This window comes from Mya arenaria, chromosome 13 (assembly GCF_026914265.1).
Source record: "Mya arenaria isolate MELC-2E11 chromosome 13, ASM2691426v1".
NCBI lineage: Eukaryota > Metazoa > Mollusca > Bivalvia > Myida > Myidae > Mya > Mya arenaria.
In genome coordinates this window covers 52,480,335-52,508,170 of record NC_069134.1, presented here as the reverse complement: position 1 = coordinate 52,508,170, position 27,836 = coordinate 52,480,335, and the positions used below count along the sequence as shown (strand labels likewise).

The 27,836-nt window shown below is 34.8% G+C and overlaps 2 protein-coding genes across 5 annotated transcripts; one reads left to right on the top strand and one right to left on the bottom strand.

Moving 5' to 3' along the window:
• Positions 1 to 423: 423 nt before the first annotated feature.
• On the bottom strand, positions 424 to 12,320 carry LOC128214048 (uncharacterized oxidoreductase YjmC-like). Of its 4 annotated transcripts, none has more exons than XM_052920284.1 (10): positions 12,301 to 12,320; positions 6,847 to 7,035; positions 6,412 to 6,473; positions 5,766 to 5,819; positions 4,601 to 4,699; positions 4,195 to 4,260; positions 3,299 to 3,487; positions 2,766 to 2,861; positions 1,766 to 1,876; positions 424 to 1,453 (listed from the first exon to the last, which is right to left on the bottom strand). In XM_052920284.1, exons 2-10 carry the CDS (start codon positions 7,031 to 7,033, stop codon positions 1,406 to 1,408), a joined length of 912 nt encoding a protein of 303 aa, XP_052776244.1. In that variant the 5' UTR covers positions 7,034 to 7,035; positions 12,301 to 12,320; the 3' UTR covers positions 424 to 1,405. The 4 variants fall into 4 exon arrangements, with proteins under 4 accessions (XP_052776244.1, XP_052776243.1, XP_052776240.1 ...); XM_052920283.1 differs by lacking the exon at positions 12,301 to 12,320 and adding an exon at positions 12,180 to 12,227; XM_052920280.1 differs by lacking the exon at positions 12,301 to 12,320 and adding an exon at positions 11,900 to 12,172.
• Positions 12,203 to 27,257, top strand: LOC128214047 (actin-binding protein IPP-like). The gene is made up of 11 exons (XM_052920279.1): positions 12,203 to 12,279; positions 14,856 to 14,929; positions 15,815 to 15,932; positions 16,211 to 16,346; positions 16,876 to 17,004; positions 17,845 to 17,927; positions 18,758 to 18,860; positions 19,620 to 20,166; positions 20,618 to 20,787; positions 21,882 to 22,102; positions 23,017 to 27,257. The coding sequence occupies exons 2-11, from the start codon at positions 14,856 to 14,858 to the stop codon at positions 23,239 to 23,241; spliced, it is 1,806 nt and encodes a 601-aa protein (XP_052776239.1). The 5' UTR covers positions 12,203 to 12,279; the 3' UTR covers positions 23,242 to 27,257.
• The last annotated feature ends 579 nt before the right edge of the window (positions 27,258 to 27,836 follow it).

Here is a 27,836-nt window from a genome sequence, read left to right as displayed (position 1 = left end):
GTGTGAATCTGTTGTTTATTTCGTTATGAATTGGGCAAAATCAACAATCATGTCTGAAAGGCCTTGCTCAAAATGTGCGTATTGTCTGGCAACATGTGTACCAAGTTTCATTTGAATATTTTGAATGATATTTTACTTCTGGCCAATTACAGTTTTTACACAACAACAACAACAACAACAATAAACACAAAGGCTATGCAAATACTTATTCTTCAAAAAAGAAACTAGCTGAATGTAGCTGTTTGACATCTGACCTCCGAGTGTTGCCTTCACATTAAATGTACGCAGCTGAAACAATTTCTATTTGCGTTGTGAACATAATTATTGAAGTCTTCAAAATCAGTTGATCGAGGAGCCAACAACAAAAAATTGACTGCTGATTTTGCACCCTGATCAGACCCCAGCAAAATAACAAGGTTTCATCATAAGGAAGGTTTGTTTATTTCATCAAACAAGTAAAATAAAATACACCTTCATTGATATTGGTATCACAGTGCAAATCACGTAGACATAAATTCGAGATGTTTCATATTCAACAACAAAAATCATAAATAAACAAGATTGTCTTCATTAAAACAACAGTAAAAGATAATTTAAACTTTTAAGATATTATTAACTTGTTTACATGTCCAAGACTTTAAATTCTTTCATAATATATCTACTGTATATATATATATACAATAGTTATGACACCAACAACCCACAACTCCAGTAAGTGAAATTATACTAGAGCATAACATTGGTATAGGGTGACGTATCTGTTTTGTAGCATGCTGCCGAGGTCAATGTTCAATAACTAGCATGCAGAATAAGTAAAGAGCCATGTCATTTATATGCATGAAAGTTATTGAATGATTAAGCTCTACTTAAGATTCCAATCCGATATGGAAGTTAATGTATAGACGAAAACAAAGGAAACTGTCTAAAACACAGCATAAAATTTGTGAAAAGCATGAAGAAGCAGTAATGAAAAACAAATAAGAAAAAACTGTTAAAAATATAATATCATAGCGCACCACAGTATGATACTTCTATTGCATGTAATTGCTGGATAAATATTTTGAAATTAGCATAAAAAAACCCATATATTAAGATTCATTTGTACCATAAAAAATATCTTGAGTTAATTGGTTCAGACTCATTTTGAGACAGTTAATCAAAAAACAATTTAATAAAACCAATACACATATCTGCATAATTAAGGGTTTTTCTCAGTGACTTACATTTTTATAAAAAACAAAAAGTAAGTAATATTAATATTTTTTACATTTTTGGATGTAACTATGGCACATAAATGAACACAAAATTGTCTCCATTAAGAAAATATAAATGTAAGGGACACAAAATGGTTTTTCCTGAAAATATTTATTAAGGCCACCCTGTTTAAATGCTGGAAAAGGAGATCTCAAACAGTTTTCATTGGAGTAACTCCAAGTTGTTCTGCCAAGTCCATCTGCAAGTAGATTAAAAAAGCAAGATTTATTTCATTTTGCAATGATTAACCAAGAAGATATATAGGATAATAGTTTTTTTCAGTGTAAGATCATGATATATTTCACTGAGTTAGCACCAACAGCTATATTTCATAAGTGGCGTAGCCATGAGTGGAATATTTACTTTTGGTGATCATGAGGTGAAATATATTGAGATCTTAAACTAAAACAACTTTATTATATGCCATAAAAGGATTTAAAACAACGTTTGATTGTATGCCAATGTAACATCATTTTTTCAGTATAAAATAAGCAATAGAAAGCTCACATACCCCGAACTCGATCTGTTTCTCATGGTAGGGGATTCCCCCTCTCATGTCACACACACTCATGTGCTGCTTCTCCGGGTCACCTGCCACTAAAACCTCCTCCTCTCCCTCCACCTGGAAGAGTATATATTTTGGTAAGTTCAAACAAGCATCTTAATAGTTTGACACTCAAAAAAGCATTTAAAAAAAATACATATCTGAGTATCTTTGATATATATATACATGAAAAAAAGAGAGTAAATTATTGTAAAAGATGTTATTTTAAACATTTTATGCATCATTTTGTTAACATTTAAATAGCAACTTTACGATGAAATTAAGATTTAAAGGTCTGAGTCTTAAGTCTCAAATTCAGACTCAAGACGTTTCTAAATATGGACCCTGGTTTCCTTTTTGAGAGGCCAAGAAAACCTGCCAATACCCAGGCTCAAAAACTATATTATCATATTGTATATTTTCTATAATGTTAAGTATTATTTTGTGTCGATCACATGTTGAATGATAGGCAATACTTGAATTTTCATTGAAACAACTTAACACATATATGAATCGTCATTGTCAACACAAGTACTTAGTATTTAGGATGATTTCTTGAATGATTTCTTACTTTCCACCAAAAAGAATGCTTGCACTAGACAAAGACAACCATAGTACTGACTGACTTAAATGTTTAAACAAGAATGCCAAAAAGCGAGCACAACAAAGAGTATGTGAATGCTCAGCGCTCGTCTGAATGTTTGTCAAAAAGGGCATACATCAACAGTTATTGAAGCTAAAGCTAAACATGTGCCTATTGCGTCTGGCACCATGTCACCATATGTATTAAGTTTCAATTGAACGTCTTAAACATTATTTGATTTATGGCCAAGGTCAAAGTTTTTGCATTATTGGTGTTGACATAGACACCATAATTATGCCAATACCCAGATTTCTTTCCTTTGAAAAAATAGATAAGCTAAAAATGGATGAACTAAAAGAAATCCAAGTGTTCCAGGTTTCTTACGGCTTCCAGTTGTCGGCAGGTGTTAATTAGGTCATCCAGTCTCTCTGAGAAGCCAGGTGCGAATGCCTCAGGATCTACAGCTATGAAACACTGACCCTGGAATATATAAATAGTTGTATACCTTTTACAATTTAGTAGAATTTACATGTACAGTCCAAAACCCATTGGCTTAATACTGCTTGGCTCGATTTTCTTGTTGGCTCAAACTTGATGTAAAAGACCAAATTGTTTTAAATGTCTCGAAAAGGCTCGAAGTTTTATGACCAGTCCCTGGAATATTGAGTCAACGGGTTTGGACTGTCATAAACTGTAAGCAGTACTTCAATACTACTTAAATCAATTGAAAACTGTATTCTAATCATATTCTGCATACCAAAATCACTAACATCTGCTTTAAATCATTAATCTAATATAAATTCATCTGTTTTTTTCTGCCATAATAATATATTAATGGACAGTCAATCTTTACATATATATATCTTAATAACAGTTTTTAAAAGTTGAAAGTATGATATAAATATCCATTCACAAACCAAATTTGCTATCCTATCTGTATTTTTCCACCGCCTGACGTTAGGCCCATAGCTGGCGTTGCTTAGGATACCGCAGAATATCTCCACCATCATCGCAAGCCCATAACCCTTGTATCCCCCTGTCTCTTCTGCCCCACCCAGGGGCATCAGACCCCCTCCATTTAGGACAGACTTTGGCTCAGTGGATACCTGTCAGGAAGATAGGATTGATATAAGTCAGTTCTTTCATACATGGAAAATATCAGAGGCCTAACAGTGTACGACAGTATGTGAATTGTGAGGATATAATTATCTCAACATTCAAGGTGCAAACGTATGACATACATGCAATATCCGTCTGGTGAGCAGCAGGGGATGAATATACTCTAGAATAAGAAATAAAAACAAGTTTGAGGATAGTAGGTATTGTTATTGACCAGTTCTAAATTTTGTTATAGGAGTTGCTGAGTTATAGTTGACAGTAAAATATGTATGCATCCTACTGACAGCCGAAACTACAGTAGTTAGATGAATAATTCAACATTAAGAATATGGTCAATGCAAGTTATACAGACCAACCATCATACCAAATTTTAGGACCTTTTTATGTTATTTTTATATATAAGTCAAACAAGAGAGCATAACTCTGTTTAACTGGACAGTTATGAAAGCCAGAGTTATTGGCCTTGCCTCCCATGTGCGTCTGGCAACATGTACACCAAGTACAATTTTTAAACAGTTCTTGAGTAAAGGCCAAGGTTAAAGTTTTCACATGACACCGCACCAGAGAAAGACACCAAGGCTATCATAATACAACAACTTTTTCTTTAAAAATCAGACCAGCTGTTTCGGGGTGGGGTTTTGAACAGCAGGTCTGGGCTGAGAATCTAACAAAATGTATCTGGTTGTAAATATACCTTGCCATGTTCGTCTACGCCCCAGCCACTCGGCATTCGGATATTCTTCCTGTCATGGAGCTCAATCTGTAAATGGAGAGTTTCTTCTTGTTTCCAATGTTCTTTTGGGTAGTCTATAGTTTCAGGCGAATTGATTGATCAATAATGATTATTGGATAATTATTGTCCAATAGATAAACATGTTGGATAATAGTTTTAAACATTTGACTACAGCATTGCACAATTAAATAATTTGGTTTGTTAGTAATTATTATTGGATAAATATGACTAATCAATATACTTGTAAGATAACCTTGATCAAACTAAAGAATTATCCAGTTTTATACAGTGGCTGTTACAACAAAAGGTTTAAAAACTTGAGTACCCACAAGTATATATACACTTATTATGTTATCATTAAACATACCTTTCCAAGAGCAACGGTTGAAGTTGCCATGTCCAGAACAAAGCTGTCACCATTTTTGGCCGGCGCTGCTAAACTGAGGGGGTTTGTTCCCAACACAGGCTGAAATGTTTAATGTAAAAATCATTATCCTCTTTGAGTTTATAGGGAGATTGAGATCTTATGAATTCAGTGAATGCATAGTTTTTACTGTTAGACGTACTAGTTCATAGAGGATAATTGTTTGTTTCAGTGTAAGATGGTAATATATTTAACCGAGTGAGCACCAAAATTTATATTTACAAGTGGCATGTTACGAGAGAAATGTTCACTTTTGGTGTTCGCTGGCGTTTGATTTGGAACAGAGAGTGGGCTTAGATTTCAAAACAGTGAAAAATATGAAATTGATATTTTCTGATTGAAACAGTAAAATATCAATTTTATTTCACTGACAAATGTCTATAAACCACCAGAAAGCATATAATAAATGATCATTATTGTGGCACACTCCATGAAGCAACAATGATATTTACTTGTTGATAAACTTATTTTAAAATCAATCTATTCATTACTTTTGTCCATTAACTATCAAAAGACATCTTGACAGAAAAACTCACAGGGCCTCCAATGTCTTTGTCAGTGAAAGGAAAAATGCGACTAATCCATGAAGATGTCCTTATTTCTTATAACAGAATTTTATCTTTACCTCAAATTCTAGAATAATGTTTTACAATTTACAAAACTCTGTAACTTTCTATATAATTAATGTAGTGAAATACACAACTCATTAACTTTGCACAAGACAGAAATGCTACACATATGGTAAGCATTAGGTCATTGTAGACATTTAAACAATGTTCCACATTAATATCTTAAATGATTTTTTAAAGAATGACTCGATGGTAAAGTTTTTGCATGAGAATGCCTAGGACAACATTTAACTTTATTCCTTAATCATTTTTCTTCAAAAAGCAATTCAAGAACAAATATTGAAGACAAATCTAGGGGTGGTTTTGTATCAGCAAAGAGGTCATGGCTACAATCCCCACCAGAGGGTTACTTCTCACAGCCTCTCAAAATGGAGACCAGTTCTAGCTTCTACCCAGGAAACGAACTGCTATCAGCTTTTGTCACAATTGAGATAAAGGAATTAGTATAAACAACAGATAAATCTGTCTAGAAATCTAACCTTTTTAGCCCTGGTTGGCACTTGGAGTGGGGAGGTATTTGTAAAAGACATACCCTGGAAAAGAATAGAAACTTCAATATTATAAAATGATAATTTTCATCTACATAAGTCTGGCAGCAATCTTTGTCATACATTTTTTTATATGAACACGCTCAAAAGTGCAAAGAACCGCATGTTTCCTCCGATTATTTTGTTAAAATTTGTATAAAATGACCTCTATTTTACAACCAATTCAAATGCTTATACTGAACTTAAAAGCAGTTGATTTCAAAATCTACTTCTACAAGAATTAGAGCCAATACTTGGCCTTTTGCTTAAGCTAAAGCTTCATGTGGACAACATCAATGTGTATATTCTAACAGGGTTAAAGTTAGAGTTTCTAGAGTTATGCAAATGGGATGTGTCACCTGTTTGGAGAATTCATCACTTTTTAGTAAAGGTCGCCATGACCATGACCTCGCTCTTTGATTTACTGACCCCTCTGACCATGACCACATGACCAATGTGCATACCAAGTCTGAAGACTCTACAGCAAATCATTCAAAACCTATTGATTGGAAAGTGAGACATGGACACAGACAGATAAAGTAATCCATGCTTAATAGGTGAAACAATTAATCAAATAATAAGATAGAATCCAGCATACCAATAAGCCTTCGCTACTTGCTTGCATTGCATACCAACCAGCAATACCATAATGATTTGAGCCTGAAATATAATATACTATCTTTTTAAAAAGTAAATTATGCATTGTCAATGAATTTGGTAACAATTAAAGTTCTATATTGTCATTTTAGATAGTTAGATCGTTAATATTTATTATTTTTAAGGACCCCATTGGAAATAAGTTAAATAACTTTAATGGGTTATCCTGTGCTATGTATTTGTCACATTTAACGCACGTACATGTATCCAACGCATTCTAATGATGTTGTGATTTAGTAAAGATATCATCCCTTATAATTTGTTAATCAGTCTGTAATATAACTTTATGAAATATTTGGTTTGTTGCTATGACATATATATATATATATGTATGAATAAATCTATCTATCTCTCTATTTGTTATAAGCCTTATTACCATTTGCTGCAACCCATCCAACTCCACTCTCTTTAGCCTTCTTGATGGCAGTTTGCATACACAAGTTTCCAACCACAGGTCCCAACACATTGTTGCCGTTGACAAAAGCTGTGGCTGCAGTTTCTTTAACTATCTTTGGTTCGGCATCACTCACTGTTATCCCTGACTGTATGTCATGTACATACATGTCTGTAAAATAAACCATGTGTATCTATCAATCAAGGCCCCATTTCAATGAATATCATAAGCCATAACATTTCCCACATTATTTAATTCCATTCTTGTTCCAATGATAATGACATAAATTGTTTACAATAAATTACTTGTTGTAGATTACCAAGAGAACATTTGGCCACATATCAAGAATACATATATTGCTGTGGCAATATTACTTGTGGTGAAAGAGAAGTGCAAGCATGTTTTGTATCAAAAAATATATATTATAAATGTAAAGTTATGTAGTGTGCATAGGTAAGAACCAGCCACTGGATTAGCTCAGTTGGTTAGAGCTCCATGCTAGTGTTTCAATGGTTGTGAGTTCGAGCCCCACACCGGGTGCACTTTTCCACCCAGTACTTTAAAGTAATTGCTCATGGTTTGTAACATGTGCATTTTTTTTGAATTACAAAATAAAGTGTGCAAATCATAAGGATGTTAAAGCAAAAATACCAAAAGCTGGAACCCGTCAGCAAATGTTGATACATTGTGGGTACGAACCAGCCACCCTGTTAACTAAGTTGGTTAGACCACCGTGCTAGTGTTCCGGCAGTCTCGGGTTCAATCCCCACATCGGGCACACCTACCTACCTACCTTGTGTCTACCTTGTGTCTTCTAGGGAAATGTTTAGCCCTTTAGGCTAGTTGATCCCTTTAGACTACTTCTATGCAAATCTCCACTCCGATCTGATTTTGTTTATCAATGAAAATATTGAAATTTACTCCAGTCTGATTTTTTGCTGATGAAATTAATACACATCACTTAGATCAAAACGTTTGTGTGCCCATAACTTATCCAGTTGTGATTTAAAACTGTTCACGGTGCTGCATGTAACAATATTATGTGGAAGGCCGTTCCAAATGGATATAGTACGATGTCCAAAAGAATTTAATCGAATAGACTTGTGAGCTTTAGGCATTGCAAGCTTCAAACAGTGACCTCTTGTTCCACTATTGTCCGCAAAATTGAAAAATACACTTGCATTGATGTCATCAACTTCGTGAATAATTTTGAAAACTTGTATCATGTCAAATCTTTTTCTACGGTAGTCCAATGTTGGGAGATTCAGTTCTTTCAATCGTTCTTGATAGGAAAGTCCACGAAATTCAGGTATTAGTCTTGTGGCTCTACGTTGCGCATTCTCCAGAACTTGCTTACACTTCTTCGTGTATGGGAAGTATATTAAATTTCCATAGTCCAAGTGGGAACGAACAAGAGACTTGTACAATGTTAAGAACAAGGATTTGTCCATGAAGGTGAATTTCCTTCTAATAAGCCCAATGATTTTGTTTACTTTGTTGACTGTATTATTAATGTGGGTTTCAAAATTCAAATTATTTGTGAAGAGCACACCCAGGTCTTTTTCAGAAAAATCCCTTGTAAGTTTGTGAACATTTCCATTCTCATCTATCATGTTATAGTCATTGTAAAATTTTTCATTACCAAATGACACAATTTTACATTTCTTAATATTAAATTTCAGTAACCAGTCCTTACTCCACTGACATAAACGGTCAATATCTTCCTGAAGCTGTTGTTGATCAGTTGCGGAAAGAATATTTTTATAGATTTTACAGTCATCTGCAAACATTTTACAGAGGCATCCAACTACATCCGGTATATCGTTCACGAAAATTATGAAAAGAATCGGCCCAAGTATGGAGCCCTGGGGAATTCCTGACAAAACTGGATTCCACTCAGATTTTTGACCATCAACAACTACTCTTTGTTTGCGTCCATTTAAAAAGTTCTCAAGCCAGTTCAAAATTTGTCCAGAAATACCATATGCATTTACTTTCTTGAGAAGTCTACGGTGAGGTACACTATCAAAAGCTTTTCTAAAGTCAAGGTATATTGTATCAACTTGAATATTATTGTCAACTGCTTCAGTCCAATCCTCCAATACTGACAGTAGTTGGATAATAGTGTTTCTGTTCTTACGAAAGCCATACTGACAGTCTGACAGAAGTTTATGACGTGACAAATGTTCAACTATAACAAGCCGAATTATTTTCTCAAGCAGTTTACAAATCACAGAAGTCAATGACACGGGGCGGTAATTTCCTGGGTCTGTTTTGTCTCCTTTTTTAAAAATGCATGTTACATTTGCTAGTTTCCAATCACATGGTAGGATCCCGGTGGTAACCGACTTCTGAAATATTTCGCTCAACGGTATGTATATTTCTTCAGCACATTGCTTTAAAAAGAAAGGATGGCAGTTATCTGGACCACACGCTTTAGAAGCATTTAGAGCTTTTAAATGTTTTAACACCAACTGGGGTGATACAATAATGTCCGAGATGAAATTTTCTTTTTCCAACTTATCCTCAAAATTAGGAATTTCTGAGTTATCTTCCCTCGTGAATACTGATGCAAAGAAATCATTTAAAATGTTAGCTTTGTCTTTAATTTCAGTAGCAATATTACCGTTCTTATCTCTTAGATCACCAATCCCACTCCTGGTATTTGTCTCCCCTTTTACAAAACTCCAAAACGATTTTTGACTTGTTTTTGAACTTTCTGCTACACCTTTTTGGTATTTCCTTTTAGAGAACCGAATAGCTTTAGTTGTACTATTTCTTATTTTACAGTATGATTGATAGTCCCTATAACTACGGCTGTAGGTGTAACGCTTCCATGCATGATACTTTTTCTTGACCTTTCTCACACAGTAATAGTCCATCCATTTTGGTTTTTTACATCCCCTCTTAGTATTACACTCTGGAATAAAATTCTCAACACAGAAATCCATATGCCGCAATAGAAAGGACCAAGAATCTTCAACATTCATATCCGCCATCTCCTTCCAGTTTACCCTACTTAGGTAGTTTTTAATTTTAACATAATCACCCTTAAAGAAGTTTACTTTATTTACTGGTTTCCTGTCCTTGTTTACTACACATGGAATTTCACAGATTATTGATATGTGATCACTTGCGCCGAGTTTGCTACTCAAAGTTAAGTTTTCAACTTCAGTCTGGTTATCAGTTAGTAATAAGTCTAAACAACTAGGGTCTTGACCCTGTCTATACCTTGTAACACCCTGTACATGTTGATTAAGAAAGTTATCCCTGAGGCATTCGACAAAAGAGAAAGCAGGATGTGTTTCATTTCTGTGTACTGTCCATGTGGACCAGTCTATTTCCGGGAAATTAAAGTCACCCAGAATCACCAGATGGTCAAAAGTTAAACTACATGCTTGTGATAAAAGAAAATTCAAATTCCTCTGATTTACCAAATTACTTGAAGGAGATTTGTATATTCCCCCTATTAAAAGTTTTTTAGCATTTGCAAGTCTCAATTCACACCAAACAGACTCCGAAAAGTCAGCTTCACACAAAATGTCACAATAATCTGCAACTATAGTCTCTTTAACATAAATAACTACCCCACGGCTGTTTTCTTGAACTTTAGCACTAAAACACTGATAACCCTTCAAAGAATACTCTCTAGAGTCAATGTTCATAGCTTTTATATTTTTTGGGAATACTTCAGTTACAATGATAACGTCAATCATTTTTATTGAAACTAATATTTCAAGCTCGTCAATTTTGTTTAACAAATTATCTGCATTTGTATAATAAATTTTCAAATTACATGAGGATTTCTCTTCTGACAATGAACTTTCAGAATAAATACTTGTAGAACTAGTGTTCAAGCTTTCTGCGACCGAGGATTTTTCTTCTGATAAATAACTTTCAGAAAAAATATTGGTAGAACTAGTGTTCAAACTTTCTTCAGTGTCAATAGAATTTAAAGAAAATGAACTATCTGATAATAGCGAACTGTCAAAACTTGAACTGTTAACATATATACATGTAGAAGAGTTTGACTGAGTGTCACTGGTGAAAAGAACCCCTCCTACTGGGTGGAGAGTTCCTATCTCTAGCTGGAATATAGTCGTGATCTCCTACACCAGCCTTATCTCTAGCTGGAATATAGTCGTGGTCTCCTACACCAGCCTTGTAAGGTGGTAGTTTAACTATTCTTCCCTTACGAATGGCTAAGCCAACTTCGCCTCCTCTCTCTCTACGCCTCTTTTCCTCGCGCAGCTCGAAAGCAGCCTTCCTCTGAACAGGGGTGAGATCATTTGTCAGATAAATACGAGAGTATTTTTCATGATTTTTCAATTTACTTGCAGCGTTCAAGACATTCCTCTTAGCTGGAAAGTCCTTAACTGTAAAGCGTACCGGTCTAGGCCGTGCATTATTTGGCACGAGTTTACCCAACCTAAATACATTGTCAACAGTCACATTCAAGTTTAATGTATTGTTAATAATAAAGTCTACTTCCCTGATATCCTCTTCTTTTCGTTGTTCAATGCTAGGATTTGTGCTTTCCGGTAAGGAATAAATAACAACATTCAACCTCCTTCTATCTCTCTCCAGCTCTTCCTCTTTTTCCTCAAGAATCACATTTCTGACCATATCCTTGTCACAAGAAACCATTGACTCTTCTAATTTTTCAATCCTCTGTTCAAACGAGATAATTTTCGCCATCATTTTCCTCATGGCCGGCATTGCAATCCTGCAATGTACACAGGAGAACAAGACACTTTCCTCCTTTGAAATGTCATTAAACAAGGTTGTTTTCAATTTGGTGCACTTTTGACAGTAATAATTTTCACAGAAACTACACTGTAAGCCCTTAAGTTTGTTTCCCAAAGCTTGAGTGCAATCCTTGCACGTTTTTGCAGAATCCTGATCATCCGCCATTTCACACACTACACCAGGTTTACTTTCATTTGATGAATAGACATACAATGATGAGGAGTAATTGAATTGTGTGCACTTCATTTTTTACCACAATACATTATGATCATAAAGCCACTTATACCTAGTCGATTTAGGCCATGACTATAGTGTCCCCTGTAATCAGCTGTCATCAGATTGTTGGCCAGGCTAACTGCATGGTCCCTTTTTGTGCCTACTTTTATCATGCAATCAATAATGAATCGCTCAACCTCTGACTTGGGAACTGCGTCCCATCTATTCTCCGGTGTAAAATCAGAAAGTCTGCATGATGACAACCTAAAATAAGGGTTTAGTTTCGCTTTAAAAAGGCGTGATAATTTTATGTTTGCCATTATTCTTTATTATGACATTTATCTTCTTACTGAAGAGTACTTTTCCTGACTCGGAATTTTCGGATTTCTACGTTGATTTCAACGAATATGTCGGCTTAAAGAAGATTTTTACATTTTCTCACATTTCCAGGTAAACATTTATTTTTCTTACACGTTAAAATAGTAAATCCGTTTTATATCACTAAAACGCAAATTAAATCATATCTGTCCTTAAAGTCATCTGCAATTGCACTGGATTTTTTTCTAAAATCAAAGTACCACAGGGAGGGGATGGAATGGGGTGCCCTTACCAGTGGTGAGTTGCTTAAACACATTGTCAGGTACCCCTGATACACTGACTGCACTGTTAACCATGTGCATATTGGAAAGGAAAAGCTCATTATCATAAATAATTGGGCAGTTAAATTTCCCAAAGTTGCTTGAAAAAGTATTTTGGCAAAAGCTTTAATTGTGTAAGTCGGTCTGCTGTGTTGACAGTGAATGTGCGTTCATAGTATAACATTCCATTATAGGTGGAAGTACGTTTGTAGTATGTATGTTTACTTGGTTGGTAATATGCAAATTAGCAAAGCCTGGGCTTCATGTAGAATTTAGAATTTACTGTATATTGTAACGTGCGTCGTTAACAAACAAACACCAGATAGCCGAGCTTTCTGGAGTAATGAAACAAACACCAACAGATCCTGTTACATTACTTTCCCCTCCAAGAAGACTCGTCCCAAGTCTTGGTCTGGGACTCTTAAGGGTAAGGCAACTCCATTCCGGCAGTTGTCATTATCCCACCGCTGCCACTATTTGTAACGTGCGAGACCAAACAAACACCAGATAGCCGAGCTTTCTGGCGTAATGAAACAAACACCAACAGATCCCTTCAGGGAAAAGCATGCTCGACCCTGAAGGGGTCCACTGGTCTTTATATACACTAACTTCTCTATTCTCACATAGCCCATGCTTTGCTAATTTGCATATTACCAACCAAGTTTACATCCGGTATGAACGTACTTCCGTTTTATACGGAATATTAACCATCAGGAAAACAGAGTTTTCTCTGAAATATTGTTGAAGTTCCAACTTACTATGCCTCACAGGACAGCTGAGCTTTCTAACAAGCGCATAGAAGCGTAACGCACATCCGCCGCCTATAGCGGACCGTTATAATATAAAGACCAGTGGACCCCTTCAGGGTTGAGCATGCTTTTCTCTGAAGGGATCTGTTGGCCTTGTTGGATGGCACACGTTAAAAATGGTGGCAGCGATGGGATATTGACAACTGCCGGAACAGAGTTGCCTCTCCCATGAGATTCCCAGGCCAAGACTCGGAACGAGTCTTCTCAGAGGGAAAAGTAATGTAACAGTCCGCTGTAGACCTTGTTGGATGTTGCATGTTACAATTGAACTAATTGGTCTACCACTGATCACTACAAATTTTAACTACCCACTTAGACCACTCACCTGTGGAGACAACTGACAAAACAGTGTTATTGAAGATTATTTAAATGTAACATGCGATTTCATTGGAAAAAGAGTTTTCTCCCCTGCCTCATGCATATTCAAAGAAATGATATTTGATCAGTCAATTTTCCAACGGTATGTATGAAGTGTAACAGAAAAAAAATACTGTGGTTGTTGATGATGCATAAGCAGGGAGCACTGTGTAGCTCTTTGCAGGTGCACAACAAATCATTGCACATGAATTTGTTACATATCGTTATGTATCGATAGATTATAGTTCAGTAGCAAAAAAACATAGTTAGTATCTCACCTCAGGTTGTGGTATCATTACATTATCTTGGGTACTACTGTTCGAAAGTTGGCATTTGGAGTATTAAATGATCATGCCTTTCAATCCACCAAGTGAATGTCATTTTAACTGCGTACATCTTTAGCCTGTGGACTGACTTGACACATCAAACTCATGGACTGCACCACTGTCGATGATTGATGTATTTAACTTTAATGTATCATATGCCATATGATATGTTACTGACTGTTTAAGAGGCTGGCTCATACACCTGAAAAATATCAATAATCTACAATTTGCATTAGTGTCACTTGAACTGACCAACTGAATTGTAGATTTAAATTCCACTTCCATGAAGCCTTTGAAGGACATGGCAGTTCAAAGCTGCTGTTGAGGCGGAACAAAATTTATTTGACATACTGTTTGGTGTAATATTGCAATGCAATGGTGCTTTGATTAGTTTCAAGATTGACAAATATTTTTGCTAAGTTTATTTACAAACAGTTATACTTTATATTACAATTCATGTCACTTGCCTGGTATTTCCAGCCTGATTAGGTTGAAAAAAGAGAGCTCAAATTACAGTTTGCGCACTAATCCAGTCCTCTCTGGTTTCAGGAAAATGTCATATATTGCATATTACAGGTGTTCAAAAAGTTTGTAGAACACTGTGCTTGCTCTCAAAATTAAGCATAAACGAAATGCTGACACTGAAACTTTTATGATACATCTTTAGATGTAGATCAGAGATCATTGATGTTCTGAAGTACCAGTTATAGGTCTGTAAATAAGTGGAAGGCACTCTCTGTTGCAAGAAAGAAAGCTGTTTATGTGTAATAATTGCCTTGTCATTGTTAGTTGTGGCAGCATTATAAAATATTCACCTGAAGCTTATTACACAATCATGTTCACAATAACACAATGCCATATGATATGCATCATCTTCCGGAATCTTTATGTTACAGATGGCCTCATCTGAGGGAGCAGCTGCTGGCCTTAAACTGGATGGTGGGTCATTCAACAATGGGGATGTCTACAGGTACACATACATGTACATGTACATATTCACTGTTTGACATAACTGTTTCAAAATGTTCACTTGTAGAATACATCAAAAGCATTGTTTTGAATTCCATTTGAGGACTTGAAACTGGAGAGTACATGTAGTTAAGCAAATGAGTACTTTGACAAACACCATGTCTTATCCAAATATGTAACTGTTCATGAGAGAATAGTTAACGAGAGTACCATTCATGTGAGTACTGTTCGTGAAAGTACTGTTTTTGAGAGTACTGTTCATGGGAGTGCTGATCATGAGAAAATTGTTCATGAGAGTACTGTTAATGAGAGAATTTTCCATGAGAGTACTTTTTATGAGAGAATTTTCCATGAGAGTACTTTTTATGAGAAAATTATTCATGAGAGTACTGGAAGTGTGAATTCTGTTCATGAGAGAAGTGTAAGTGTGAGTTCTGTTCATGAGAGAACGGTAAGTGTGAGTTCTGTTCATGAGAAAACTGTAAGTGTGAGTTCTGTTCATGAGAGAACTGTAAGTGTGAGTTCTGTTCATGAGAGAACTGTAAGTGTGAGTTCTGTTCATGAGAGAACTGTAAGTGTGAGTTCTGTTCATGAGAGTAATGTAAGTGTGAGTTCTGTTCATGAGAGAACTGTAAGTGTGAGTTCTGTTCATGAGAGTACTGTAAGTGTGAGTTATGTTCATGAGAAAACTGTAAGTGTGAGTCCTGTTCATGAGAGAACCGTTAGGGTGAGTTCTGTTCATGAGAGTACTGTAAGTGAAAGTTCTGTTTATGAGAGTAATGTTCATGAGAGAAAGGTTCATGAGAGACTTAATAAAGAATGTTATTTGATAAAGAATCATACCATGTTTTATATGCTGTCATTATGTCTTATTTGTTTTATCAAGGTCCCATTCCAAGAACTACCAGGAAAGCTTCTTTAAGAGTCTACAAATCCTGAGAAATGACAGTACATTCTGTGATGTTACTCTTCAAGTTGAGGGCCAAAGTTTTCCCTGCCACAAGGTATATGAAATTTTAGGTTTGATTTTTGAAAATGCATATGTAAGGATTGATTTGTCCAACATAAGTGTTGTTCACATCGGTATTTGTTTTCAATTAATTACTTTGGTCATAAAGGAAAACTCTTTGAAACGCTGAAACTGATTGGTCAATGCCGCTCTTGGGAGTGGTACAACTGTGGCAAAATGTCACTGTGATCATGCTTTGTTTAACTGATTGATGAGTATGTTTTGTTTATTTTCAACCAGAAGTAAATAATGTGCTTTTGCTTTTTAATTCAGGTTATTCTTATGGCTGGCAGCTCCTACTTCCACGCAATGTTTGTGAACAACATGGCGGAACATGACAAGGAGGCCATCGTCATTGGTGGCATCACAAAGGAAATATTCTCAAGTCTGTTGGATTTTCTTTACTCAGGTTGGTTCATTTTTGTTGGGTTTGTGATTTAGTGGTTATTAGAGATAGAATACCACTAAAGATGATATATGAAATGTCAAAGCTTTGTGACCCCTATGACGTTAGCAACGTTCTTAACATTAACAAAGTCCTAAATAATTGGCCCAATCTGGCACTTACCATACGCAATTAATACGATAGAGGGGGAGAGTGGTCTTGTGGGTATAGGTGTCCACCTCTAACTCGAGATGTCATGTAGCCGATTCCCACCGGGAGTACTTTCTCACAACCTCTCATTATGGACAACAGTACTGGTTTCTACACAGGAAAGTACTTGAGAGCAATGCATATCAGCTGTTTGAACAATCAACTTAAATAATAGTTATAATAAATAAAACTTTTAATAATGCTTTTCTGCAAAAAGATGCATTTTCTGTTACTTTTTCAAATGCTTATAAACAATAGAGCTCTTATTGGAAATTTAGGTATGTTTTATCTTTTAAACAAGCACTTTTTTTATAATGTCTGACCCTATTTTTACTTATCATAGGAGACGTGGAAGTTACAGTGGACAACTGTGAGGAGTTACTGGTCTCCGCAGATATGTTAGCCATCGTGGATGTGGTATCCGCGTGTGCCAAATTTCTCCATAGCAAACTACAGCCGGATAACTGTATGGGTAGGGTTCCTAATATATGTGATAAATTGGGGAAAAAAATCTTCTTGGATGAATAATGTGTACGTGATGTTTGCATATGAAATAAAGGAAATAAAACGTACCTTCAGGTATTCAGCACATGTTCTATGCTCATAGTTTTTCTTGAGGATCCATTATTCTTCAATATGCCAATCACCTGGCCCCAATATCACGAAAATACTCAAGTCAACTCTCAATCTCAGTCTCAACTCTCTTTGTCAAATTATAGCATCATATGATTCAAAATTGTTAATGCTTTACCCTTTTTAAAATTGCATTCTCTCATTCATTTTGTTGATTAAAAAAAAGATAAATATTTTATAGAAAAAAAATTTGAGAGCAAAAATTGTACTTGAGTCAAATTTATTATTTTTGAGTTTGACTTCAGTACATTTTGTGCTGTCGAAATAATTGTTTTAAGAACATTGAACAATAATGTTAATCAACATAAGGCATGTGAGAATGTGCTTTTAAAAATAGTAAAACATTGGTAATTTTTAATTATGTCATACTGTCATGTGGAAAAACGAGTTGAGACTGAGACTGAGATTTGATTTGAGTATTTTCGTGATATTGGGACCAGGAACTCTTCTTAAAGTTATGCATGTACAGTATGGCACTAATCTATAATTATATATGCTAGTTTTTTTGCTCGGAACTCAAAGACGATATTAATTCTCTTTTAACTCAGTATTTTTATGTTGGTGAATATTGTGTAATTTCCCCTTTTTAAAGATTTTTGTGATTGTTGAAGCAAGTTCTTTTTAAGATTTGGACAATAAATTAGGTTTTATTTTGTTAAACCAAGTGTATTTTATACAGGTATATACCAATTTGCTGAGGCAGTTTCCTGCAGTGTCTTAAAACGGGATGCTGAAAACTACATACACAAGAACTTTATAAAGGTATGGTGTCTGGTTAGCTCAATGGTTGTTAGCACACTCACTTCTAATCAAGGCGTCCCAGGTTCGATTCACAACCTGGACATATGTGTGTTTGATATGCGGTCACCAAGACTGACAAAAGGGTTTTCTCTAATGAATCCAGTTTTCACCACAAAAATAGACCACACACTTGCATTACATTGCACCAACTGGAGTGTTGTAATAATGTGAATCACAATCATTGTAAAACAAATCAATTAAATTTATATTTCCCAACAATGGTTGATTTACAGGGATTTTTTGCTGTTTAAACTAAAAGCTACTATTAAGTACATGCTTTCACTCTGAATTGTCCTTTATTTTTTCTGAACATGTCAATGATTTTCCACAAACTGTTACCGATTGTGTTGCCAATTTTTCTCCATAATGATCTCATCTCATACTTTTCTCCCTTTCATTGACATTTTCCCAACTGACATTGATTCAATACCAAAATAATGCTGATTAATTCCAAAATCATCTTTTTAGCTGGTCAGTTTTTTGAAGATTAAATGTTATGTTATTTCAAGGCATTGGTGTATGCCGCATAGTTGTGCAAAAACTGTAATCTTGGCCATTACTCAAAGGTCGTTAAAGACATTTAATTTAAGCTTTGTATAACATGTTTCTCGTGGGAATAAAACATCAAGGCCCATAATACTCATTTGAATAAATGTGGAGTTATGTCCCTTTTTCAACTTAAAACACAACAACAGGCATGATGAGCATTGGAGTTCACTCAGTGACGCTCTTGTTTCCAAGATGTTGCCAATTTAATGAGCAACTAATGTCCGAATACTTCCCATCACCAGGTGAGCCAAGAGGAGGAGTTTCTATCACTTGACACAAAGACCGTAACCCACTTCCTGGCAAGTGAACTGCTGCATGTGGAAAATGAGTTTCAGGTCTTTAAAGGTTAGTTGTTAGTCTTTCAATACATGTAGTATCTGCTCTCAAATTTAGCACAAACCTGACGCTTATATTTACCGGGCTTAGTATTATGATGAATACAAAATGATGATGTTCAAAATTTTCAATGATATTTCATTCACGAATTTTCTTCCTATAGGTAGAGGATGTTTGTATTTTGCATCTACATAGCTGTTTGATTTTTCTGTTATACCCGTAAATTTAATCTATACAAATTAATGCTAGCTTGATTGTTAAGACAGTTGAAAGCTGATACGAATCACACTCCAGTCCATTTCCTTGGTAAGAAACCAGTACTGATATTCTTTTTGAGAGGTCATATTAAAGAAAGTACTCTTGGTCGAGATCAAACCCACAACCTGTTTGTATGAAAGCAGACAGCACTAGAAATGTCTTACCCTGTAATCAATTTAAAATGTTTCAAATGTTAACACTTGCATTTATCAGTGAGCCGATGGGTCAGAACTTTGTTAAAGTTATTACAACATTATTTAAGACATCATTGTTAACTTTTAATAATTAAATATTTGAAAATGTGCTCACATATTTAAATATAGATAAAAATAATCATAGCTTAAACATTTGTACCTAATTTGTTAGAAATATAGCAAATCACAAGTGTATCCATAAAGCTTCCAGAGCAGTAATGATTTGAAAGTTAACAATGATGACGTTATCAAGGTTGTTAACTTAAACAAAGTTTTGAACAGGCCCAATATGTATGAACTATTTCTTTTTTATCAGCTGCTATGGACTGGGTGCAGCACAACTCGTTGGAGAGAAAAGTTCACATCTTTGAAGTCATGTCGCCAATACGCTTTCCAATAATTTCTGAAAACCAGATGGAAAAATATATTAACTCAGTTCCAGATTCTGATCTCAGTATAAAAATAGCGCTTCAAAAAATTGTTAATGATTTTCGAACAGATAAAAAACTTTTTGGTGTATTTGAAAAGAAAGCGAAAAATGTTAACATAAAACCATATCATTTAGTGCCTAGACAGTGCTCACGAAAAAATATTTACATATGTGGTGGTTTCACAAGACCCAAAGGTGGTCGTTGGAGCGACGCTTTGACGTTGAACACTGTGGAAAGATACGACACATTCTTCAAGATATGGCACGAGTGTCCGAGTTTTCAGTTTAATCGCAGTGCTCTTGGTGCGGGGGTTATAAACGGACAAGTTTGTGTGGTGGGTGGGGAAAACGACATGTTGATTTTGGACTCGATTGAAATGTACGACCCGATTACGTACGAGTGGACGTGTATTCCTGGGATGACCTCACCAAGGTAAAGCAAAATAAAACAATGACATGGGCTGTGCAAGCCTTAAAAAATTTATCAGAAACCTTTAAAATGTTGTAACTTTCCATCTTATCAAACGTATACTGTCCTAAAAGTAACACATGTCCTGTAGGAAGAAAATGGACTTAAGTCATATTGTGTAACATCAATCTTTGTTACTAATTGTTTTTGTTTTTTTAGATGAATATCAATGAAACATAACATGTAAAATCTTTAGCTTTGGCCTTAGTCCAAAATATGTTCAAGATATTGGCTTGAAACTTGGTACAAATGTTGTAAGAGTCGATGCACACATTTAAAGTAAGGTCTATAAGTCTGGTTGTAATCATTGCCATGTCATTCCCCTTTACACTTTAGAATCAACAACAGACAAACAGTTGGTGTTTGCCTGCAATGCTTTTCTATACTAACATTATACTTTTTTTACTACATGTAGATGTGGCTTAGGTGTGTGCACGATTGACAATTGTCTTTACGCTGTGGGTGGCTGGATTGGCTCGGAGATTGGAGGAACCGTCGAGCGGTATGACCCAGACCAGCAGACATGGAGCGTCATAGCTCACTGTAGGTCGCTGAGATGCTGGATGGGGTGTACTGCAGATAATGGTGAGGGATTTGGTTTAACCAGTTTTATTGCAAAATAATAATCAAATCATGAGTATTGAATTACATGAAAAAGAAAACATAGATGCTTTTTATACGTTCATATTAGCTGGGCAGGCAGGTTGGCAATCTGTGTCCAGTTTGTTGTCCGCTCAATTACTGTGGAAGCCTTTGTCCTCTCACCACCAAATTTGGTCAGAATCTGTATAATATTTTGGAGAAGTTCAATAAACAGCCATGTGACTTCAGTGTCTCAAGAGTTATGACCTTTGAATTGCAAAAACTGTATTTCAAGGGTCTGCTCTGTAAAGTTGGCTTAACATACAATCACTTACCACCAATATTAGGATGGGTGTGTTTTGTGACAGTTGGCACTCTTTGGATAAAATTCAATGCAAAACAATAATACAAATTTCACAGATTCGAAATTGAATTACCGCGTAAAATCATTCTCTTCTGTTTTCGGTAAAAACAAAGCAGTTTATTAAATACATCAGAACTAGGTTACTCTGCTTCTAGAATTATAGCCTTCGTATCTACTAGTATACTTAGAATAGTGAAAAAATAAATGTGTTCTGTGAGTATTTCAAACTAGTTTGTTAAACTGGTTATTAGCTTGTCTGTTTTTTTAAGAAGAATAGTTGGGATATTGTAATAGCATTGGAATTGTTGTTGTCGTCCGCCAAAACAAAAACGTTGGCCATAACTATAAAAAACTTTTCAAGATATTCAAATGAAAGTTGGTATACATGTTGCCAGAGGCATTACACACAGATATAAGGAAAGGTCCATAGCTCTGGCCCTAATACATCTGTCAAGTTATGCCCTTGTTTGACTTGAAAAAACAGATGAGCATTGATATTTACTCCAGTGCTCTCTAGCTATGGAGTTACATTTAACTTTAAATATTTTATATTTTTCGAAGATGTTAACTGCAACTCTCATTTGTTTTTATTCAATTGTATGGTAGGCATAATTATGCGATTTGATCATAATATTTATTTAGAATTTTGAGGCTAAATATTCTTAAACAATTTGTTTAATGATATACAGTAGTGAATCATTGGAACATGCTTTTAAAAACATTTTATGTTCAGGTTTAATGTACATCGTCGGGGGAAGCAATGACCTTGGAGACGAATTAACCTCCGCCGAATCTTTCAACCCAGTAACCAAGGAGTGGACATCTTTACCGGACCTGAACACCAGGAGGTCTTATCCAGGAGTTGCTTTCCTTAACGATTGTTTATACGCGGTTGGTGGTTGGAATGAAGGCGAGGGAGCACTCAACAGTGTTGAGAAACTAGATTTAAAAAAGGTTAAGTGGTTTTTGTTGTTCAATGATTTATAATGCTACGAAGTATTTAATTCTAATAAGGTTTTCTGCTATGGTGTTACAGAAAAGACAAACTCTGATTCACTGAGATTATCAATCCTTGGGCCCGCTTCTTAAGGAACTTAACCATAACGTAAAATTGTCTTCAAAATTTCATTATTATGCCATGTATTTGTAAGAACAGAACTACCGTATAGCCAGAATTATTATTAAAACGCAGTTGAGGAGATGAAGAAAACAAACTTGTTGCCATCTCTGACTTACCTACATATTAAACAATTTAAATAATTTGGAAGTGACAACTAATATCCTTTAATGGGACGGACCCCTGCACTTTCTGCAGCATAAGATATACTCCCCCCCCCCCCCCAAAAAAAAAAAATGAAAAAAAAAATAAATAAATAAAAACTCTTGCCATTTTCTGCATAGGTGGACAAATCCCCCACATATGCTATGTAAAAACCTTGCTGGTAGAGATTTTTTCTGTCTTTGTAAAAATAATGGGGGTAGGGGGGGGCGTTTTTTTTTGCTACACTCGTCTGCAGCATTTATAGGAATCCACATGTCTGAAAACTTCAATGGTAATCTAAAACTTTTTGTTACTTGTAAGCTTTTAAGTACAACAATATTCCATTTAAAATAATACCTTCCTTCAAGTTCTGAAATTCTCGCATGGTAATCTAAGTGATAGAGATTTGATCCGAAAAAAAAGTGAGGGCCTTTTCAAATTGTTTTATATTCATGCTTATGCCCTACTGGGTGATACTATTGTCTTAAAAAAGATGTAATTATAGTATTCAATATTCGGGCTTGTTCAGGAAAATCTTCTTTTGATGATTGTTAATCTTAAAATGAGAAAATAGCAATCAACAATTTTCCAATTTCTCCATTTCTAGGGTTGTTGGGTCGATGTTGCACCCATGTGTCAAGGTCGCGCAGGCCCGACTGTTGTAGTCGTTAATAACATGCTCTATGTGATGGGAGGGCGGAGTTACGAGGATGAATACACTGCGCCAAGCTCCCTCGACACCATGGAGGGGTACGATCCACTGACGGACACATGGACCGACCTCGGGAAAATGCTTTCTAGTCGTTGTGAGGGTGCTGCTGTGGTTATCTGAACAGAACAAAAATACAGTCAAACCCTGTTGGCTCCAACTCTCAGGGACCGGTGAAAACACCTCGAGCCTCGGAAATTTCGAGCCAAGCGGGATTGTTTACCTTCAATATAAGGCAATCGGTCCTTTACATCTAGTTCGAGCCATCAAGTAATTCAACCCATGTGAGTTCGAGCCAAGACGGTTCAACCATTAAATAGAAAATTGAGAAAATGTTTCGTTATTAACTTATTTGATAGAAACAGCTTCATTTAATTTGAAAATAAGTGAAAGAGAACTGAAGGGTTTTGTTTCGAAATTTTATGACTTATCAGTATCTGCTTTAGTTAAAGATTATTGTTTAGGATTATTGTTTTGGATTTTGACTGTGTATTTTTGGGGTGGAGAGATTGCTTTGCTTAGGGGACTTATTTGTATGCTTAATCATGATCATTAGACATCACACATGACTTTCAGACAAAAATACTTGTTTGTGTTAAGATTTGACTTGCCCATTTATGGGCATTCTCAGTACAAAGTCTATTCATAGTATGTAACTCCATTGAATACTCTAGGCAAATTGATTGCAAAACCATGTTCTCAGGAATAAAGTCCACACATTTGATTGAGCGGTCGAGGCACAACCAAGCGATACAGAACAGCCAAGTACCTACAGTTGCATAGGAATATTCATGCCTATTTTCCCAAAGTGAATTCTGTATTCTTATCAGAATAATATAGCATTGATTCCAACAAAGTTCATGGGATATGATTTTTTTAAGTTTCTGAGACAGACACAAAGCACTTTTCCTATTTATTATCTTCCATTTGCAGAGAACAATTTCCACTAAGTTGATCGTGTATTTTCTTATCAGCTGTATGTTAATTATTGCATTGCATTATCTTTGAGATTCTTTTCTAGTCACTGTTTGTTTTGTTATGTTGCTTATAATGTTACCTTACTTCCCTCACATAAACAATTATTATGTCTTGATTCATACAATATGTCAATATTAGACAATTTGTCCTAGATCTGGCCCAAATTTCTTGAAACTGCTTATTAGCCAAAATACATACTTAAATTGGATTTTGATAAATGAAGAATGGCTTATTGTAAAAATCATTAAGATATCTCATTATTAAAGATCAAAAACTCTAACTTAAAGTAGTAAATATTTAACAAATTATGCCAAAACAAAAAATAGTGAGCTAAGCTTGATCCTGTTATAAGGAAATTAAGAAGTTTCGAAAAATTGGGGCCAGGGCTCATGATTACGATCAGTCTCTAGATGGAGTCTTGACTCACACTCAGAAAATCAAGAGTCAAGAAAGCCAATTTAGTTAAGTTTAAACATATTTATTTTACAACGATTGTGAAACAAGTTATTACAACATTATATTAATCACTCTTGTTGGCACGATTTTACGCGAGAGTGTGGTCTTGTGTCGTGGGGAAAACCGGAGAACCCGGAGAAAACCCACTTGTCCGGCTTGGTGACCACAAACCAAACTCACATGCGCCCAAGCTGGGAATCGAACCCGGGTCGCCTAGGTGAGAAGCGAGTGCGCTAACCACTGCGCTAACCGGACAAAGCCAATTTCATCAGGCCCACAAAATATTTGCGGATGCCCTTTAGTTATCATCCTGTCTGTCTGTCTGTTTGTCAAGATATTAAGTTCAAAACATTATTCACTCGCTCACAGTAATAATACTCTCTTTCATGACAAGTTATGTAAATTATGCTTAAATATTGTCACATTTATGGACCGTTGTATTCTTAAAAATTATGCCATATTTTATGGTTTTGTTCATGACTTAAAAACATTCAAGCTATTAAGATCAAACTTACCACACTTGCTCAGAACAAGTCAATAGATGGAAAGCAGTACATTTGTCAAGGATGTCGACCACACTAATAAAAAATAAAATGTCTGTTTCAACAGTTTCGAATAACTTAATAACATGCTTTCAAGTAGCACCCCCTTTCAAATATGCTATAATTTGTGGCCATTAAAGTGACACTCTTATTCAAAAACAATGCATACACATGTATAACAAACTAAAATGTTGACTGATAAATTTTAAACTACTTACTCAATAATGCATTTATGGAAAATATTAAATACTGATAACAAGAATACGCAAATATTCAATACTGATGACTGAAAACGCAAAAATATTAAATGATTGGTGAATGCTAAAAGATTTACTGTGGTCTACTATAGCCTCATAAGGTAGAATACCGTGTTTTATGCACCTTTCTTTCAAATTAAACTCAGTATTCTTCATAAGAACCTTTGTTTTCAACATTTATTCATCCTTTTTGGAATACTAAAACAATAGTATTAATTGGGGTAAATCTTATTTGGTATTAAGAGTGCATCTTTAAATTATCACTCATGTGGTGACTCTAGTTTACTATCACTTTGAAAACATTTGATGCATTTGTTATCTCAACATTATAAATTCTTTATTTATGTGAATCATATTTTGCCATATTTATCATAAAACATGACCGTCCTCGATTTCAGTCAGACTGATGTATAAATTAGTACAAATGTCACTTTTTTCAGAATAATTTCTAGATTGAATACATTTCTGATACACATAGTAAGCATTTATTGCAGCAAATTATTGCGTGCCCCACAAACTTTTACAATAGTATGGTACACATATACGTTTTTCTGTATTTAATTGTGTGCAATATAATGTCTGATTTCATACCAAACATAGATAGTTATATTAATGAGGAATGTTTATAGATAAAAGTGCCAATTTTATTTCCTTTTATGGAAGTTTAAGCTGTTTATTTACCATGGAGACACATTTCATGTACAGCTGATGTGCGGCAGACAATTAATTACTTTAAAGGGACTAGACACCAGATGATACAATTGCTAGAAAAAATGAAAATTGTCAAAAACTTACATAAAATTGATATCATTGAGTCATTCTTACTGACGTATCACATCGCTGACGACACATGTATCTTTCGCAGTTTTTTCGTATTTTTCCAATTCAAAATTTACTTGGGTTTTCTACCACATCAATCCCAGTTCATTTAAAAATATGTATACAGGTATATGTATCTGTACTAATCACGTGACTTTCACATGCTTAATATACACAGGTAAACCATTATAAATTTGTGAACATTTTAAACAAAATATTGTTTTAATTATATAAAATGATCGTGTCAGCGACCTCTAACTACCTTGTATAGACAGTTCTAGTCTTTTCTTGTAGAAATAATGTATTTGCTGATTTTGGAACCATCTGGTGTCTAGTCCCATTAAATGTGATTTTAAAGTCAATAGGTGTTTTCATATAATTAAAGTAAGGCAAACAAAAAACTGTTGAAATATTACTTCAAACATTTAAATAACATCAACTGATTACTTTGTGTATAGTGCGGTGTACATGTTTTAGAATTTATATCTTAACCTCATCAGTGTTAAATTGTACATGTGCATGTTGAACATTATAGCCAAGCATATATGTCTTTCATTTCACTATTTATGATACAGTGTTTGTATTGTCACCATATGGGGAAACAGGCTGAGGCCTTTGATTAGGAAAAAGGGTAATTTGGGCTAAAATTCTTCAAATTTTGCTTAGAAATAACAATGATTGCCTTTAAATAAAATAGACAGAAAATATAAATCTTTTAATATATATATATATATATCTACATTATTATTATTATTATTATTTGTTTATTTTTTTTAAACAGAAATTGGGAATTTTATTTTATCTTTTGGAAAAAGGCTACATGTATATGTATTAGCATTGGGAATTTGACCAAAGTTTGTCCTAAATTGGTCAGAAAACAAACAAACTTGATTCTGATATATGTGTTATGTGTAAGTGCTACTTTACTTTGTTAAACAAAGTGTACCTGTGTCATATATTAGTTTATAAAACAGAACATTCCATTTTGTATCAACATGCTTTGTTTATGAGGGGTATTTAATATGTACTGTTACTTGGGATTGTTTTTTCAATGATTAATTCCGAAAATAAATCTTGCCACCGGTCAGAGTATTTGTTCATATTTATGAATGACAAAATAAATATCATGGGCAGTTGTCATAAAGCATCTAAAGTCACTTCCGATCTTAAGTCAATATCTAATTTAAGTAAGTCACTGGTCCATTGCAATATTTACTTGATAATTTCAGAAATACTTCATTTTCATGGATTTATTTTGAATTAAAAAAACAACAACATTATTTTGTTAAACCACTTATTCTTTTCTTTTTATTTGACAATACATGTATATTTAGTTTTTTGGCGAAAGAAATACTTAACTTACAAATAGGAAATTTTAAAATACACATTTTCATGTCTTCTTTTCGTTTTTTGACAAAATATATAGACTTTTTTGAAAAATTTGCTGCAGTAGATGACTGATTAAAAAGATGTTTTATGAATAACTGCCCAGTTCAAATAAAGCTTGTTGAATTCTTCCTATTTAACTAGCTACCTGATTATAATGATAGCAACAACTGTCATCAAAAAATATTTACACTTGTATTGCGTGTGCTTTCTTAGATGATCTCATATGAGTGTCTAAGCTTATTCGCACTTGGGCAAGGCCCAAATCGCAAATCGGCTA

What these genes read in the sequence shown, in the direction of transcription:
- LOC128214048 (XM_052920280.1), bottom strand. Translation starts at nt 12,149, where the DNA reads ATGGCAAACATAAAATTATCACGCCTTTTTAAAGCGAAACTAAACCCT. An exon ending in TGGATGGGTTGCAGCAAATG is followed by an intron (nt 6,474 to 6,846) that starts GTAATAAGGCTT and finishes ATTATATTTCAG; the next exon opens with GCTCAAATCATTATGGTATT. An exon ending in CAGATAGGATAGCAAATTTG is followed by an intron (nt 2,862 to 3,298) that starts GTTTGTGAATGG and finishes TATATATTCCAG; the next exon opens with GGTCAGTGTTTCATAGCTGT.
- LOC128214047 (XM_052920279.1), top strand. Translation starts at nt 14,856, where the DNA reads ATGGCCTCATCTGAGGGAGCAGCTGCTGGCCTTAAACTGGATGGTGGG. An exon ending in AAAGTTTTCCCTGCCACAAG is followed by an intron (nt 15,933 to 16,210) that starts GTATATGAAATT and finishes TTTTTAATTCAG; the next exon opens with GTTATTCTTATGGCTGGCAG. An exon ending in CCTGGGATGACCTCACCAAG is followed by an intron (nt 20,167 to 20,617) that starts GTAAAGCAAAAT and finishes TACTACATGTAG; the next exon opens with ATGTGGCTTAGGTGTGTGCA.